General features: G+C 42.0%; 1 protein-coding gene across 2 annotated transcripts in view; it reads right to left on the bottom strand.

The window, feature by feature from the left end:
• The window catches only part of tgfbr3 (transforming growth factor, beta receptor III), a 73598-nt gene that overhangs the window by 24275 nt on the left and 30114 nt on the right, over positions 1-19209 (bottom strand). For both annotated transcript variants that reach the window (XM_030433280.1, XM_030433279.1), the window contains 4 exons: positions 13389-13526; positions 3919-4102; positions 1004-1166; positions 419-566 (listed from right to left, as the gene is read on the bottom strand). In XM_030433280.1, the coding sequence (XP_030289140.1) occupies positions 419-566; positions 1004-1166; positions 3919-4102; positions 13389-13526 (633 nt within the window). The remainder of the gene's footprint in view (positions 1-418; positions 567-1003; positions 1167-3918; positions 4103-13388; positions 13527-19209) is intronic.

The following is a 19209-nucleotide window of genomic DNA, read 5'->3' as shown; positions in this document are numbered from 1 at the left end:
TAACAAAGTGCCTGAACAAACGCTGCTCATAATTCACATTGTGACTGATGGGAAGCAGCTTAGTAGCCTTGCCTCTGAAAGTATGTGACGCCCCCTCAACTGCCGCCCCTGGCTCTCTGACTGTGATGACAGTCCCTGGAGCTGCCGCAATGAAATCTCACAGTTCCTCCTAACCTGTTATTCCCACCCTATCCTGCAGCGGGGGACCAGGCGCCAATTCAACACACATTCTGGTGTGACAACATCTTTGGTCAGCAGTGCAAAGTGATGACATTTCACTTGTCTGTGACATGACTTGTGAGGCTCTGCCATGTGTGATAAGACTATATAACATCTCAGGGGGGTGAAGTCTGTGATGGAAAAAAAGAAGATGTTCCTGGATGAGACGCTTTTGCCAGTTGTCACGCTGCTTGCTTACCACAACATCCAGCTTGCCGATCACACTGTGGGCCTTGATGACCCAGTTGACAGACTTGGCGCACTTCAGCACCAAGACGACGTCACGGTGCAGCAGGCCGTTGGCCTCCAGAGGCCGTAGTTCCACTATGACATCCACCTGGAAAGCGCTGCAGAAAAGGAGAGGGAAAAAAAAGCATTTTGGATTGGTTTGGTCCGCATTGTGCTATCGTGCCCCATGTGTCTGGCCAACTAATTAAAAAGCTGGACGTATTCCCAGAAAAAAGGCAGACATATGCACTACAGACCAGATAGCAACAGAGTGAGATACAGCACAGATACCAACACGTTCCCAGATCTGCGGTCTTCTGGGTGTACAATAATCACTCCTCTGAGGGAGTGAGGAGATTATCTGGAAACCTGAACTTTGAGGCCCAGTTTTGAAATATCTCTCTCAAAAGAACACCACTAAGTGAACAGTACCCCACTCTTCCTCCCAGCCTTCGTGTTAGTTTCCATCCAAAACAAACTCCATAGAGATTAGTGTGAGCATCTTGACCTCAAAAATAAACTCTGACAACATGTTTTCTTGGCTCTGGCTGTTCACCTGCTGGAGTTGGGGGCTTGCAGCTCGATGATGTGGACTTCTCGGTCTTTGTCGGGGCCAGACAGGACGCAGCCCGTTGATGCCTGTGGCTCCACGTAGCCGCCCAGGTAGTTCAGAGACAGGAACTTGGTATCAATCTTGCAGGTGTCAGAAAACACTGGATCTGAAAGTGGAGAGAAGTTTATGTTAGTCTTCGGAGGGGTCCTGCGAGGCTTTTTCCATTCCCCGAAGGAGGAAAAACTGCTTTTTGTTACCCATCGACCACAGGGAGGTCAGAGCTAGAGGTCAGCTACAGAACAGCACGCCCCCTGCTCGCAGAGACTTCAGTAGGGTGCATGTTTGCTGAAGACCTGTTTTTCTGCTCGCTTCTCTACACATCCCTGCAGCTGGTATTCCCATTGACTCAGCACAAGCTAGGTCCAGACCTGTGCTGGATGAGGTTGGGCATGCTGCGATTGGCATGTGCTGTCTTCTTATCAACAGGGACATTTATTTTCTTGTGGGAAAACTAAGCAAGAACCTTTACCAGAATCTCTCCACGATAACAGGACAATAATATTCATAAACACGTTTAATCAAACCTTCGAGTGTTTTTTCCTCCTCTTCTGCGATTCTTCATAAGTTCGTTAACTGCTAAGAAAGCACCTTCAGAAATAAAAAAGCTAGGCCCCCTTCTCGGCGCCCAGAGAAAACACAAGACAGCTGCTTCCTTATTTGGCAAACAGAGCCTCGGACAAAGTGTAAACTGAAGGTTGGCACCTTCCTCTCCGGAACCCCTGTGGCACTGGTGCGGGCCTGGTTAGGAAGCAAAGAGAGAATCTGTCCATCTTCATGAAACACCACTAATGATGTGAAGGAGTGGAAATCCACAGCTCCGCGTAAACATCATGGCACTCTGGGCCCGTGCCAGACCACAGCCCCCTAATGACACAAGCCAAACGCTTGAAGGCTGAGTAACCACTCCGTCCTCCACAGTAGTTAACAACACGGAGAGAGAACTTATCACCGGCAGTAGTGGAGACATTATTCCTCTCCAGACGTGAGATTTGTTTTATGTCCGTGGAGTGAAAGATGCTCATTAAAAACAAGACGTCCTGTCTGAGAGCTGATGCATTGTGAAGTCGGACGTGCCGTCTGTCACTGTGTGCAGTGGCCGGTAGAGAGCTGAGGATGGAAAAGTCCGCTGCTCAATCATGTGTGAAGATCAATCACAGTCTCCCCTGAGAATCCCCGGTGCTTCTTCACTGTACATACTCCCACCTTACCTCACCTATTGAAAAAATGTAACAGCTACAGTCGATCTCCTGCTTGCCTCTGCTTTTTCCACTTCACATTTGGTCAGCGTATATGACTTTCACCACTCTGTGTACGTTTTTTTAGGCATTTTTATTGTAGCCTTATCATATAAGTAAAAAATATGGAAGTAAAACTTTTGAGCAAACGATACGAAATGACAGACATTTTCAAGACATGTATCCAGGGACAAAATACTGTCAGTGACTATCTGCCAACCTGTTTAAATCTAAATTCAACCTTTCCAAAGCCTTAAATACCAAGTTTTATTTTAGAATCTTTGGTCGAAAACCTATCCTGGCTTCAAATTTTAGTTTCTATGACTTCAACATCTCTGTCTCACACTTACCCTCGACCACACATGGAAAACTACATTTAAATGGTCTCAAGACTCACAGCAAATTCAAACAAGGACAACTACTGGCAGCACGTTTATGTTAAGATTGCAGGATTTCGAATATTTGAAAAGTTGGTGAGTTTTGATAAAATGTTTTTGAACTCATTGACACAAATACATCTACCCATGCAAAGTAGATAGTTACCATACAGCAAAATATGCAGAGAAATTATTTTCATTATTTATAATCTGCCGATTATTTTGTCACTAAATCAATTAATCATTTGGTTTATTAAGATATCATAACAATAAGAAATACAAATATTTCCATCTTGAGATTGCTTGTTTTGGACTCCAGTCACTGTTTTGATGATTTGAAACTTAACTTGCGTCTCAACGTGGACTTGAAAATTAAAGACTCAAGACTTGACTTGAGACATGATGACTCAAATGAATTGTCTGCATTCAATTTATGTTTTCAGTTAAAATATTTCATGTAAAATAAAAACCGTTCTGGGTCTGAGAATAGAGAAGACAACCCTGCCAGTCGCCATCTTCATTGCACACAGGTGAACAAGAAACCTGCATGCATATAAAGCTTAAGGCCGGAATCTGGTCATAACTAAGCAACTCTGAAGGCATCATGCTTCTTGAACAGGTGAGATAAATTGACCAAAATATCATGAAACTGATATCAATGTCTCGTCTTTTATGAAGATACTGAAGGTAAGATCTTGAGGGTGAAAAAGTGACGCAACATTGACTTGACCTATCACAAACTCTGACTTGTCTTGCCGTGGCTTGCCTGAGAAGTTTTTTTAACCCATAAGAGAAGAAAAAGGAGCAAATCCTAACATTGGAGAACTTGGATTTCAGGAAGTGTATAAATGTATTTAATGATTGACTAATTCTCAAAATAGTTAACCATTAAGTTTTTGCCAGTGGATTAAATGATTATTAAAGTCACTGTTTAACCTCTAAAATAAGCATCTAGCCAAAATAAACGAATGCTTCCTGTAGTATGTGCACTTTCTTTATTTTTCCGGAGTCCAATAGTTCTTGAGGAGCAACAACTCCGAATTACCACAGGTAGCCTGTCAAATAGTATAAAAGGGTGAGATGCCTATGGAGGGAAGGAAATTCTTTTTTCAGAGTAGTGCATGTAAAACTGTAGCAATAGCTCAAACACAAAAGCTAAGTTAAGTTATGGGAGCTAAAGGTGGGACAGGGAGGCCTGCCTTGGGGCCAAGAGCTATGTTGGGAATTTAGGGAATCTGGTACACACCTTCTCCTACTTTGATGTAGATGTCTTGAGTCATCCTGAGCTCAGAGAAGGAGGTGACGGCCCTGTACTTCTTCTGGGCCCAGTTGAGGAGGTGCTCATTGCCGTGGGGAAGGTTGTCCTTCTGGATCTGGCAGAAGAGGGAGAAGTTTCCTGGCTGGAAGTGGACCTCTGAGCCTTCGGATATCTGGAGGGAGGAAAAGACAGGAGCATTAGAGGACAAAAAAAACAATTATTTATCAAATATTTAGCATTTCACTTAACAGTTTAACCTTTTAAGAGTTTAAAACAATAGGATACACACATATACGCTGACGGATGACACTGTGAGATTATAAAATGAAGAACCTGCAGGCGGACTGAAAAAAGAGCTCAGCCTTTCCAAAATGAAACCTGCTTTTCCAAACACTGGTGAAGCCCATCCTTCACACTCCATCCCAACCGTTATTTCAAAGCTCCTACAAATATGCTCAGCGTATTTTTACCCATGTTCCACTACACAATAGGGTATCTGGTTTCCAGTGTTTAAACAGTGGACTGCGTTGTAGCGCGTCATCGCAAATGTGTAGGTCTGCTTCGAAAACAGCCACAACGGAAAAAGGACACGGACAGACCGACACATGTCAGAGAGGAAGGCTGGTAGGTAAAAACAAGTTAAAAACATACACCGAGGTTGAACGCGCATGCCAGTGTTAAACTGCTCGCATAAATAAAACGTTTTTTAATATAGTCAGTACATTTTTGACCTGGAAAATATCTTTTTGCACATCATACATCCCGAAACTACCAAAGTGATACAAGCTGGTGGTTGCTACACTGATCCCAGCAGTCCAAAAAATTCAAAAATGAGGGAGAAGTCTTAAATAAATGGAGGGCAAAGAGGTGCTGATTGGTGTTTGACAGGGAACTGGCCTGGCCGTATTGAGGAGGGACCACCCCTTTGGCACTTAATGGAGCTCGGCCCATATGCTTCATTTCGGAGGAGATAAACATTCACATGTGCTGAAAAACGTACCCAACAACCAAAAGAGTCAGAGCACACGGTCTAGACAGCCTACCTCATTTTATTTCCATGCTTGTTTTTCTTCCTCCCTAGGTATCCTATCTGTATGCATGAGCGGAGACGGTGCTGGCAGACCCAATTAAAACATTCAATCCATCTGAATCCAAGAAGAATACGTAAGACCACCTTCTTCGCGATGATGTTATGAAGTTGTCCCTAAATTGCAATCATACTTTAATGATAATAGAATCATATCCCTTCGGGGTGTTTAGGTTTTTCAGACATACTATTCCAATCCCCTCATGCACAACATCTGTCTGACCTTTGGACGCTCCTCTCGGTGTTCCTGGCATTGTCACCAGAGGCAGTAAATACTGGAGCCTAAGAGACAGACACTGTCGAAGAATTCAGGTTGATTTTTATTTTTAGTGTGTTTACTACGACAAGAAGTAACAGAAAGCAAAAGATGGCGAAGAGGTGGTTCCCTGAGCCAGAGAGGAGGGGCTGGGGTTTCTTCGCCAACCCTGCCAAGCTCAGCAGAGTTTATCAGTTTAATTGCGGGAATACGACTGTAATTAGTCGCAAAGAATTAGAGGGGAAAGCCTGAAAGCCAAATTAGCTCCAGGCCTTCCAGAGCACTGAAAACCTCAGGAATTTGAAACAGGGAAGCGAGGGACCCACTCTGGGCTTTAACAAACTCTCTCTCCCTCACTCTCTGTCTCCCCTGTTGCATGCCCAGTTGACAGACCAAAAAAAAAAGAGCTCTATTTTCCTGCAGGCGCAAAGCCAGGGCGAGAGAAAATGATGTTTTTGTGCAATTTTCCTGCCGTGCAAATCCATCTTTTTGCATTCGTGCCTGTTTGTTAATTTCCTGGCATAAAATGAGTGTGTTTGAACCAAAGTGGGAAGAGAGGCATAGCTGAGGCTGTGTTCATACTGAACAGTCGGCGCAGCACACTTTCTATGCTCATTTTTGCATGAAATTGCATTTGCATTAAAACCTGCCCAGCAAATGCAGGCGATGGCAATTTTGGCGGCACCTTTTATTTATGTTGAGTTTGCTCTATATGAGTTTGTTATATTTTGTTGTGCAACACACTCAAAGAGGTGCAACAATTGCACGTATGCATTGCAGACTGATAAGAAGATCATGATGCAGTTCTGATCAGGATTTTAGAAACATTATCATCCACACGACTGTAACCTGATTAGCCAGAGGTCCATAGGACACTAACAGTGGTAAATACTATATATATACTTGATGAGCTGCCCAACAAAGCTTGTAGCATATCATTTATTTTCCATGCAGTTAAACAAACCCTCGTCTTCATCACACAGCAACAGGAATGGAATGATGAGTTCTTCGTTTACAGCCACTGATTTGAGAGAGATGCAATTTGCTAAGTTGACACAGCCGTGTGACTTTATTAAATATTTGAATATTTAATGGTGACAGGATGGGTCACGATCTAAAGGTAAATCATTTTCTGCGTTTGTCTAAACATCAGACTGGAAAGCATTTTAATCAGGGATTCAAAGTTTGTTGGGCAAAGTCATCACAGCTGTCCTCACGCAAGGTCTTGATATTTTCATCACAAGCAAAAGTCCAAACACTGGAGAGTCCAAATATTTTTTTCCCTGTCACGTCAAGAGGATTATTATAGGGAATTTCCATTTTGCATTTTAAACTTGCTCTCCTGTTGATAAATATTTGTGATTCGAGCAACGCACATGGAAACATATTCATATTGGTAAAATTGCAAAATCCTCAATCAGACAAACAAATAAAGCAAGTTATTGGAAATATTTACACACAAACAGTTCACAAATGTGAGGTTGTTTTTTGCATCTCTGGGGCACTGTCCATTTTGCAAACCTGTACCCATCTCTTTATGTGAACCAATTAGTTTTCTGCAATAATCTCTACTTAAATTCAGGACCTCAACACATTAATATGCATATATAGCTCCTTGACCCATGATAAAATATAGACTCAGAGCTGCTACTGGCCAGTGAAGGCACGAGCTCAGGGTGCAGGATACTGTTGCTATGCACAATGGCAAAGATAATAATTGACACAAGTGAGTAAAAATGCACTGTTCGCAGATTGTGGAGGTAGAAACACCCTCCATGTTTTCAGTGGATCATGTTCCCTTCTGCACAGAAGAGACTCCAGGCTCACGCTCACACCTCTACAAAATCCTGGCAACAGATGCAAATGAGCTGCTCTGGTGCAATTACTTTTAATTGTGCGCTGTCACTGAAAAATTAAATAATAATAAAAAAAATCATTCACGTTTGAGTTATGATAGTCCAGTGTTTGCAGCAAAAGTCTGGTGTCTATCCAGTTCCTATGAACTGCAAGTGGTAGCATACTGCCAAGTAAAGCATAACCTCACAATAAATGAAAATAGAGCTCATCTCTTATAAAGCGATCTGTATCTGTGACTGCCAAAAACTGCCCTGAAGTTAGATTTGGTTAGCTGTGAAGGCCTTGTAATGTGTACTGAAGTTGAAATACATGAACACAGGAGATTACCTCGACTTTAGAGGAATTCCTCAGACTTGGCAGTTGAGTGCAAACAAAGAATGTAGGAGAAGTTAGCTACATACCATGGGGACTGAAACTCCCGCTTTCATGTACATAATGGTAGAAACTCGTGTACTTGTGTTTGTAATGGTATTTGCAGGCGGGCATGTTACTTACAACAACTCACATAGTGTTCTCAACAGCTGTCTTCACTAATATGAAAATCAGTCAGTTCTGTGTTATATATGTTTAAAGTTCTACTGTAATGCACTTTTCAACCGTAAGACAGCACAACTTGTCTTTTGCGATGAAAGCACATCTGCCAGCATCGGCGTGATCCAAAACATCTAACAGTATGTTTCCGGCCCTTTTCTGCCTATAAGCATCACCATATTACAGCCATGTGTGCAATAAAAAGGAAAAGGCCTGCCAAATGTTTGAGATCAATTATCATAGAGCTGTAATCCTCGCACTGAGCAACACCCTGAGCCTGGGAGATGGCAAAAGGCTGTTTGGAAATTAAGAGGTGTTGCAAACAGATGAGGATGATGGCAAGTGCGGAGAGGGATGATAGATAATATGAGCATGCAATGACTCTCTGGTGATATGAAGTGATAAATGCTTTTGTGGCTGATTAGGTCTAGGCTCTCTTGATGGGATATGTGAAGCCGATCGCGCCGCTCGCCGCGGATGTACGCATGTTCCTGTGAACTGGCAGGCTGTGTTGTGGAGAAAACAATACCATATGTTTCAGCGCCACTCTGGAGCATTTTTTTCCCATTCCTGTCTCCATATAAAAACCAATAGTGGCTACCCATGGTTTCCATTAACAGTTACACTGAGGAGAGTGCTCAGCAAAAGAACTCATACTACAAGCCTTCAACTAATGAAAGAAATACAGGAGTGAAAGGCGAGGCTTGGCAAACAAACAATAGGTAACACAAGCCAACAGCAAAACTACAGTGTTGTTCCATCAAGTCATAAAACATGTGATCCAGATGAAGCCTTTCAAGCAGAGATGCAACACGGCCCTCCTCCCCTAAACCCCAAAAAGAAATATATACATTTGGCCACAAAGTCAACACAGAACACTCCCCACATGTGTCTCACTTGGTATGCTGGTGTCCCTTGGTAAAATAACATTTGGCCCGATTTCAACGTTCACATTACATGTCATTTAAGACTCATAATGATTCCTGCCTGCTGCTGACTGACATTGAGTACTGCAGAGAGCATGTTTTACAATAAAAGTCTGGATTCTGGCATTTTAAAAAGAAGGCCAGCGTCCAGTGGCCAACAGCAACAGTGTGCTCAGCGTCTCTGAAGCTTTTCCAGGCAGCCCATCTGTGTCCACGGAGCCCAGAGTGCTGGAAGAGACCAGGAAACAAGGACTGGCAGGATGGATTCAGAGTCCAATTAGTCCCAGGAAACAGCCTCTCCAATGGAAAGGCAGTGTGAGGGAGGTCTGGCAGAGCGTTTCTGTTCTTAAGTGTTAAGCTCGAGACTAGTTTTTTGACTCTGTGAGTGTAAGCTCTCGGCACAGCAGCTTCCACCTGAGAGGCACGGATCAGAAAGTGTGAGAACTGGCACAGTGACAGATTTCTGCATCTGTGGTCGGGGAACATATGTCCTTGTGTGGCCTGATGCGAGTGTTTGATTTTATTGACTGTTCACTTAACCCCTCACCTAAGTCATTGTTCAACATTAGTGTAGTAAAAGTGTAAGGAATGGATTAAACATTGTGTTTATTGGCTCTCACGTAATCTTTGATTGTTGCAAGTAAAACTGACATGCAAAGCCGTTCCAGGATGTGATCAGAGTTTAGAGACGTTAGCAGCTCCCTCCTGCTCCTTATTGGATTTAGCTAAGTTTACACTGCAGCAACCGCAGCCAACCCAAACTACATTTGCGAAACACGTTGGTTGGTCCTCATCCCGATGGCCTTCTCTCTCATGTAAAATGAGAAAACCTTGAAGTAGTTAAGGTAAGTACAAGGTTATGTTTTACCCCTGATAATACTTTGACTAACTAGCTCCACATTGCAATACAAACATGTTGTGTCTGCGCTAACTTGCCCACTACAATTTTTGTCTTGTCCATGTAAAATATGCATTGCTTCTCCTCTGTATTGATAGATGGTCACTGTGGTAGCAATGTCAATCACAAGGAAGCCACACCCTAAAGCATACCCTGTTTTATTGTCCATTTTAATTCTAAATGGGGCCATATTTTACCAACTTAACATCATGCTATATTGAAGAAGACTTGAAACTAGAGACTGAGACAATAAACTTATTAGGAGTGTTATTGAGTTAATAAATTAAATGAAAAGCTGAGTCATTTTTCCATAAGCTTACATACAATGGGAGCTCTTTTTGAAACGAGTGGAGTTGCCCCCTGCAGGCCATTAGAAAGAATGCAGGTTTAAGGTACTTCCGCATTGGCCTCATTTCTCAAACCTTAAAGCTTCATCTATATTTTATAGAGTCAATGCTTAAAACGTTAAAAGGTTGAGATGACTTTTTTAAACAACTGTGGCTAATGCTAGCTTAAATAGCTTGCTAGCTACAGCTAATAAATGTGTCAGTAACGGCTGTCTCTGATGGAAACCAAGGACCTATAGTTTGAAAACGTACTTTGAATTTCGAGTGGTAAATCCGTCAATATCATAACTGTAAACATACAAGAATGGGAAGCTTGACAAGCACAGTGACAGTAACTTAAGATGGCAAAGCTTAGGGGACGGTCATCTGTAATCTATTATTGAAGAAAGGAGTGAATCTTAACATTGAACAGTCGGTGGTGGTGTTTGTGTTGTGTGGCATGTTAAGGAGGTGTCACTGTGGAGAAAACCTGAGAAGAGGAGCAGAGTCTGGGACTCCTCTGTGTTACAGCCAGTTCAGTCAGGCTGGTGGATAAGATACCAACAGCTTGCACTGCCAGCGGCTCAGTGCTGTCACTCACACACAGAATACTTAACACCTAAATGGGAGGGGGGGTCCCCACAGTCAGTCAAAACCATTAGCTCAGCTTGTCTGACTGCAGGGCCTCCTTCACTTTTAACAATCCTTTTATCTCTTCTCGCCCCACTTGAAAAACTTCAATTATGTGTCAGACGAGTAACACGCTGAAAGGCAGTTAGAGAAAGTGAAAACTTCAGTTTTGTCTCAGAGAAAACGTTTTTGCTCAAGTCCGATGGATAGCTGAGCACATGTAGCAGCTACTGTTAATTAATATGAGGATTAATAAAAGACATGCTCGTCTATTACAGAGATGTATCTTATCATTTTAAAAGTACATCCAGAGCAGCCCCTTTTTCATGCAGGATTAAGAAGAAGGGAAACTCCTTGCTCTGCAAAATGTCCAAGATCATTAGACACTCAGCAACAGCTCTTCCTAGACTGTATGCTTTAGTGATGGTTGTCAGCTGTTTTCCGTCTGCCACCACTGACAAGAGGAGACATTTACTGTGATGCTGACCTGCTGGTCTCTACAGAAAACACCCATCTCACGAGCCACACATTATTGCAGCTTTAGAAAACAGATGCACATCCATCTCCATGACATGTATCCGCTTCCCTCGACATGAGAACATAACTAGAGAGAAAATACTTTAAAGGAGTATTTTGCACACGCCACGTGTCTTCACTCACACACAGTGCAACTATAAAAAGATTTTTGGTGCATTCCAGTTCACTTAACATACTGGTTATTAGATTTTGCAGGGAGAAATGAGCAGAAAACAACCCTGTCCTCAAACAAAGCAACAATCTTGGGTGTAAAGTGTCAATGCAAAGGCGATGATTTATGAATACGTCAGCTTGATGAAAGTGATGTCAGATAAGGCTTAAAAAAGTTTTGTATGGCTGAGAATGCACATATTAATAATCTGGCTGTTCTAAATGTCACGGGGCGGGGACACTGAGAATATGTAAGTGGAACACAAGGCTCTTTATATAATATGTGTGTGTGTGTGTGTGTGTGTGTGTGTGTGTGTGTGTGCGCGCACAAGTGTGTATGTGCATGTGTATAGATGAGCCTGTGCATAACACAAGGATTTTGTAATACATGAATTTTTTTCTCCGTGTCACATTGGCTTTCACGGCAGGATGTTTTGCTCATGAGAAGTAAGCAGGAAAACACCGGACCGCATATGGAAAAAATTTGTGTACCTGATACTGCATTCTTGCAGAATGCTGTGGTGTTAACTTACAATTGAAAAAGATTACTTCTGGGAAGCCAAAAAAATACAGAAAAGCCCTCTGAGCATATGAAGGCGAAAAAAGTTTTCATCGCAATATTGTATAGTTAAGCCAAGGCCGAGGCTTCTGGGTCTCATTTTACTACGATTTTCTCATGTGATGCACGGCCTTTGAACGAGGGCACTAAAGCAGTCTGTTTTTAAATTTTTTATTAAGTTTCCCAGTGAGGCCCCATGGTACCTTTACTAAATATGGCTGGCTCTCCAGGGGACCAGGCTCCAACTACACTGGGACGCCCCTCACCAAAACATCATCTCTTCCTCCCCCATATGTACCCTTGTCCCATTAAAGCCCTTTGCTGAGTTATTTCAATGTTGTTGATGACTTTAAATACATGAGAATTATAACATTAATATGACCATAAACAACTACTTGCTACAACAACATATAGCACAGTGATGTTGTCCTGAACAATGAAGTCATGTAAGTGCATGTGAGTCCCTCTCTGTACTTTCCATGTCTGTTTTTCAACAATATATCAGCTAAACAGCACGTTCAATTATGTTTCTGAAAACATTCAAAGCAAGACGTAGGCTATGCAGAAGCAAAATCTTAATCATCTATTTATTAATGTAAATAGTATTTAATGAAATGACATTTTATTTTGTATTTTTTCCAACTTTACTGAGTTAACAAAGCTGACATTAATTGGTCTGAGATGCTGGTGCTCTGGTGTGTTTTCTAGTTGCAGTGAATGGCGTGTATCTAACCCATAAAAGTAAACTTTGTAACTATTAAAATAAGAAAATATTTAATTTATAGACTTTTTCACTGTCATCTACACTGTAAATGTCTGTACATTTTAACAGGCAAGTTGTGACCTGTTTTACTTTTTGTAACCATTTGCTGATTTTATGACTTTTCTCTGCTCGCACTCAATCATGTCACAAATGCAACATGTAGACGTCTTTAAAGTAACCTTGTTGATGTTACAGTTCTGAGTAAATTGCACCTCAGATTGGACACCAAATGCAATTATTGAGATGATCATGATTTACAAACTATTTTGAATATAATCCAGGATTTCAGCAAACATCTGAAGGTGAGAGATCAACTCCTTCCTCAGCAGAGCTTTGGTGGTTTAGTGTTTGCTTCCAAACATTCCCCCTTGTTAGGGTTTCTGTGGTATACGGATACGCCCTGTCAGATTTGAACAGCTGCCAAGCTATCAACAGGACTGTTTGGAGGAGGGGGGAGGAAGAGGGGATATGACCCAGTGGTTATGGAGTGTGAATAAAGCTGACAAAGCACACTCAATCTTATTGGATAAATACCTTTCACACCATGATGTGGATGCAATACTAGTTTGGCTTTAGCAAAGAGATGATACTCCAAAAAAAACAAAACTCTTAGACAGCAACTACACTCAAATAATCATCCTCTGAATCAGTGATACACAACAAAGGATATCAGTACTAATCAAACTTGCACCAACCCAAAACTAAAATGCGTATGCAGAGATTATTGCCTCGCTTCAGTGACTGTGCATGCAAGCTATCACGATAAAATCCTGGGAAACCTCTCGTGGAGTGTGGAAAGGCTTCCGCTGTAAATTTATACCACTCTCAATATTTCTCAGAGAGGAAGACTACTGAACGGCTACGGTTGAGCCTGTGAGGAAATGAATACACAGTATTAGGAAGTAGGATTTAAAGGCTTTTAATGATGCTGGACTCACATGAAAGGTATGCTTGATGCCCGGGGCAAGGTTCTCTGTCTTGATCTTCCAGATCAGTGGCTGGGGGGAGTTGAGCACGAAGACCAGTGGCTTCTGGTGGCGCAGCAAAGACTGGATGGGTTTCAGATGCAGCTCAACCTGGAATAGCAATGAAAAAAAAAAAAAAAAGGATTTGAGTCATAAAGGAACAACAGACATCATACTGAGGAAGACATGAGGGCATAAACAGAGAACAGTCAATACAAGATCACAGTATGTAACATGATCCCATTTCACACAGCTACAATGCAACAATGTCAAAGCTTTGATTTTCTCATGTTTACTGAAATATAACTAAAAATATCAGGCGATACAGCTTCTACCCTGTTGTGATTGCAGTGCTATAATGTTGTAGATTGTTCTTTATCAGGCATTGTGGTTGTTTATGTACTCACTTAGCTGATAAACTCACAAAGACGGCATGCTGTGTTCTCCCTAAAAGGCACTTGCTTTGCTCTGATATGTACCCTCAGTGGGATCTGAACTTTCACACAGTGGAGTCTTTGTTAACAGAGGAAAAAAATAGTAAGTGGCGGGTCTCTGTTACCATCTCTACAGCATGCAGCTATGCCTTTGGTTCTCAGGCGGCCATTAAAATAGATTTTCACAGTCTGGTAGTCAGACGGGGAAAACAAAGTCGTTGTTGATGTTTTGGGACCTAAACTGTTGTGATCTTGGTTCAGTGTTGGACCTGTCTGGACCATTTGTACTGAAATCTAGTCAGGTGGTTCATGGCCTGAGCATGCACTGACCTCAGAGTCATCTGAGGAAAGGGTCTTGATTTCAATCTCCCTCTGAAAAGATTAGCTAAACTTTTGAAACAGTGCTATAACCAAAGCTAACTCAGAGATATGAAAAGTGATACTCTTAAGGGTATGGTGGTCTATGTGACACTTTTCTTTAAACTTCCTCCCTTCTGTATTCCCAGACTGATCGCATTAACCCCATCCTGCGTGTCAGCAGTAAAGGACTGTAAATTACTAATTCAACCCACAAGGATTCACATTATATGACACAACAAGCTGAACAGTAACTTAATCAGTCACAGCTCGCAAAGATATTGGCTCTACGCTCTTCTCAATAAATAGAGCCTTTGTACTTCCACTGAGGCTAATAATGGAACGAATTATCTGTAATTACAATGATGGAGATTGTAAAACTGAGTTGACAGTTTAATATTAAGCGTGTTTGAATGAGTTAGGACCATGAAAAACTGAAGGGACCATTCATAGCAACAATTTGTCTGAAAGCGGTTATAGCATGTATTCTATCAAGACAAAGATCTACATCGTTAATAGAAACCATTACCATTGTTCTGGTATAGTGCATTTTTTGCTACACAAACCACACCGCAAATCAACAGCAACATCAACAAACAACACACTTTTCTTTTACACTGATTTTTTTAAGGACAAAGTAAATTGTTTCTGTGATGTTTTGCCATGGGGGTGCTTAAATGGACTAAAAGATGAACAGAATAAAAAAACATTTTCCACATTTCTCTCTGCTATACTCATTATTTCCACACTGTGAGTAAGGCTGAATTCTGAAACTTCCAAATCTGTTCTATCACAAATCATGAACAGTATTGTATAAAGTGCCAACAGGTGAAACAGTTATTTGGCAACTGTGGATTTTGCTTTCTACCATTACCAGCAAATGGTTAGCTCGTCAGTTGTAGTACGGTAAAGCTAGGGTTGGCAATGTAGCCCTAAAAGTGACTGTATTGCTAAAGCGATTAGCGAGCTAGTCGCACAAGAATGGCAGCCAAAACTTAGCAATGTCGGCATGCTAGCTTGACAGCAGTAAGTACTAACAATAGCTATGTTAATTACTTTACATTTGCTGTTATAGTGTAAGGCTTTCTCTTACATGTGAATGAGACATAAGGTAGTTGGATATGCTTAGTGATGACAACAATGCGCTACCCTCCTCTTGGGGGAGTGGCTTTGGAGGGTCAAAATGTAGCTTATACTTGGTGGTTTCCCAGAGTTTTACCACCCCTAACTTTAATGTTAGCCCCTGAAGATGATCAATTACATTTCTGACTGTTATAGTACAACATTTGAATTTGTTTCTTTCCTCTTCGTTTTTTACAGTAGTCTGGTTGATATGCTCTTTGCATGCCTGTGTCTCGACTATTTGCACTGAAGATAGTAGAGGAAAAGACTCCACTCCGTATCATTACAATGTTTATAAAGATAAAGACTTTACTGTATCTTTAGCTGTACAAAAAGACCAACAGATGGCTGAGTCTGAGTCTAGATAAAAAATGCAGGTGATCACCAAGATAGCTCGTTTAGAAGTTGAATGTGAAGCTCGGAGATTGCCTCACAAGCTACTGTGGCTTGTTAGAGCAAAGTACCAACAGCTTGTCGATAGGGAGCAATACTCCAGATCTTCCAGTTACGCTTTAAAAGTACGCTGCATCTTTTTGACCTTAAAATCTCCAGAACAAGCTACCAATTGAATCTTTAACTGAGGTTTTTTTTTGTCAGTTGCTGTTTCCAAGATGAAAACTCAGCAATCCCATATTATCTTGTTCAATGCTACTCAGACCACAAAATAGAACCATGCAATTTATTTCACGGATACTAATCACAATTCAAATTGCCATATTGGTCAGACGAATGGTAATTATCATGTCAGTGGGAAAGATAGAAACACTGATCTATATATCTCCCTCACATCCACACACTATGCCTCAATGAGCCAACTGCATGCCAGACTCCTGTCTCCCTCTTAAGAGATCTATTCTATCCAACAAAAAGTGATTTTCATTTTCTGGCAGATGCTCCGTGTTCAAAGACTTGTCACTGTGATGCTGCATGAAGCGTTTAACAAGAGACATCACCAGCACAGACAGAGTGAACAGGAAGCATCAAAGCCTAATTATCAGTCCTCCACAGACGTAACCCTGGAGGAGAGCAACACAAATGAGTGTTTAGAGAAGTGGTCCATGAAAGTGCTGCGAAAATCATTAGAAAGTCCCTCTGAGACGGTAAAATGGAAGAAATTACTGAACAGTTATCTATGAGGCAAACTGGTTGGTGATCCAAACAAGTAGATCAGAGAGTCACGACTCACTGCTCTCTCTAGCTTTCTCCTTTTTTTTTTTTGCATATTTGCGTCTTCCTCAGTCCAGACTCTGGAAAAAGCGTGTGCATTTCTCCTCTGAGAATAACAACAACCAAGATATAATCATACCTGGCTTGGCTTTGGGGCCCTGGCTTTGAGAGATGGAAGAGGCAGACAGATGAAGAATGAGAGCGAGGGAGAGAGTTGTAAAAGACGAGGAAATTAAACCCAGACAGAAACATTTCCAGAAGACGTGAGTCACCTGAACACATAAACACAAACAGAGCGCTAAGGAGAGGAAGTGCCAAGCGGCGCTGACGGTAAAGAAGAGAAAACTGTGGTAACTATCTGCTGTTTAAAAAGATTTAGCTGGTAAACAGAGATAATACCGAGCTGTATCTGACAGAGCTGGGTTGCGACATCTAAGTGATGATGAGGATTCAACAGCAGCTGGCGTGCATCTCTGCCCACAGAGTTGCCGTCATAAAGTTTGGTAAGACTGGTGCGCATAGCAACAGACCCTGTAACGCAGCCAGGGTGTCGAGAGAAGAGGTGCAGAAACACCAGTGCCTCTAATGGTGTTTGCAGGGATCAGGTGGCGCTGAGTTGTCCCTGGTGCTGCTACCTTTATCGGACCCTGCGGAGAGGGTCCGTTGGGGACAGGAGGCCTCATCTGATTGATTATCAGGAGGCTGGCAAAGGGATTTGGAAGTCCAGGGTCCATTACAGTTATAGGGCGCATTTGCCAGCAACCAGGGATGGAGACCTATCGTGTTACTGAAACTACACTCCACACAAGGGACGACAGCTGTAGCAGGATAAGCAAAGCCCGTCACAGAGCATACCATTAGTGTTAGTAGCATGTGTAAACAATGAAAATGCTGAAAGGAAAACAATAGAGCTTCAACTTTAGGCTCTAAATCAACTTCAACAACAAACACAGTGCCAGCTGGAACAAAAACCCAAATGACAATAATCATATACAATCCTTTATAGTACAACAAAGCCACAAGGTTAGATTTAGAACATGCCCTTAAAGCCAATTAAATCATACTTAGTTTCAAAAGTGTTGCATAAAACACTGCATGAACACTGGAAAGTGAGACTTTCATAGACAAACACTGACACCCTGCAGTCAGAGCTCAGTATCAGGGAGGCTCAGTGTCCTTGCAGTTTCCTTTATTGACAGAGCTAATTAAGAGCCCAGTGATCCCTGCTGATTCAGAGAAAACCCCAAACATCCTTTAATTAGGCAAAAAGTAAGACTTATCTAGAAACACACTCTCCCTCCCAGGAAATAACAATCACAGTCAATGACATGAGGCAGCGACATTCTGAATAACAACGACTCGCTGGCATGTTTTAAATTGGAATCAGTGAGGGTTAAAATAGATCAATATCCAAGGAGCCTGGAACATTGTAAAAGCTGAAAACAAACAAAGCCTGGCTAGGAACTGAAAAGTCATGGCTTCAAGGGAAGAAAGGCACACTGCCTGGGACCAATCATACGCCGTTATCTGATGTGTGTGTACGTGTGTGTGTCTTGTCTGTCTGGATCTTGGTTCTTTCTGGATCACTGAGGGTGTACAGAGGAAAGCCAGGGCAAAGGAGCTAAATGATGGAGGGGAGGCGGACCAAAACCTGTTGACCGCTCTTATCACTGCCACCCACATATTTGAGTGTGATGGAGATGCTACCTGGAGCCTTTTCCCTGAACTGTGATGGTAATCAGTCTGCACTCGGCTCTGCACGAGCTGCAAGAGGCCTGAACAGCCTGAAAAGACGTCAAAGTGAGGCGGTACCTCTGGATAGCAATCTTTCAGTGATATGGCAGAATGGCAGGACATGTTGGAGAAAATAATACACCATGGAGGCGGGGGGACCGGGTCAGGAGGAAGGAGCATGATTACACTCTGATTAGATTAAGTCTTACTCAAATGTAAATCCATTTTTTTGCAGTGGTAGTTTCATCCTGTTGTTCTACAATTTTTAGTTTCAACTGATGATGTTGACATTGTAATTTCATCGGTGATATCTGTGCAGGCAGGCAAAAATAAGTTTGTAGTAATACCTCAATCACAACAGCCACACAGGCAGTTTACCAGCTGGTGATAGTGTTAGCCCGTGCTACATCTAATTTGTGATTTGAGTGCTTCTTTTGACACTGATTACAGACTACATACATTGTGCTATACTGCCACATGAAAGACCCTTCTTTACATTATCTTTATTTTTGTTAGGCTGAACCAAACAACCCAGTGGGTTATTTTGGATAGCAAGCCAACATTCCATAAGCAAAAGAGGAAGGACGCTCCCGTTATCTACTGCTTGGCATCTATTGTGACTTTTACATATGCTTCCTAAACAATGGCATAACATTGCAATGACAATTATTTACCATCCTTGTTATATGGCAGGCAAGTTCGTCCTTTGTTTAGAGGGTCCAAGGAGCTCCCCGACCTCATTGTCTCCCAAATTTGCAGACATTTTTCGGCTGTTGTTCTACTTTAGCTGCTACATGCTGCTAGCTGCTTGCATAACACGGTGCTGGTGGGTCACATACATAGCATTTTGTCAAAGCGTCAAACCCTTGTCCTATCCTCCATCTCTCCAACCCATCACATTTGATAGATGTTCAGTTCAATTCAACGTGGACGCTATTATCATACAATCTGGAGGGAAGAATTTTTCCTAGTGAGCAAAA

The sequence above is a fragment of the Sparus aurata genome, chromosome 11 (assembly GCF_900880675.1).
Source record: "Sparus aurata chromosome 11, fSpaAur1.1, whole genome shotgun sequence".
In the NCBI taxonomy this organism is placed as follows: Eukaryota; Metazoa; Chordata; class Actinopteri; order Spariformes; family Sparidae; genus Sparus; species Sparus aurata.
This window is presented reverse-complemented; position numbering and strand designations above follow the sequence as displayed.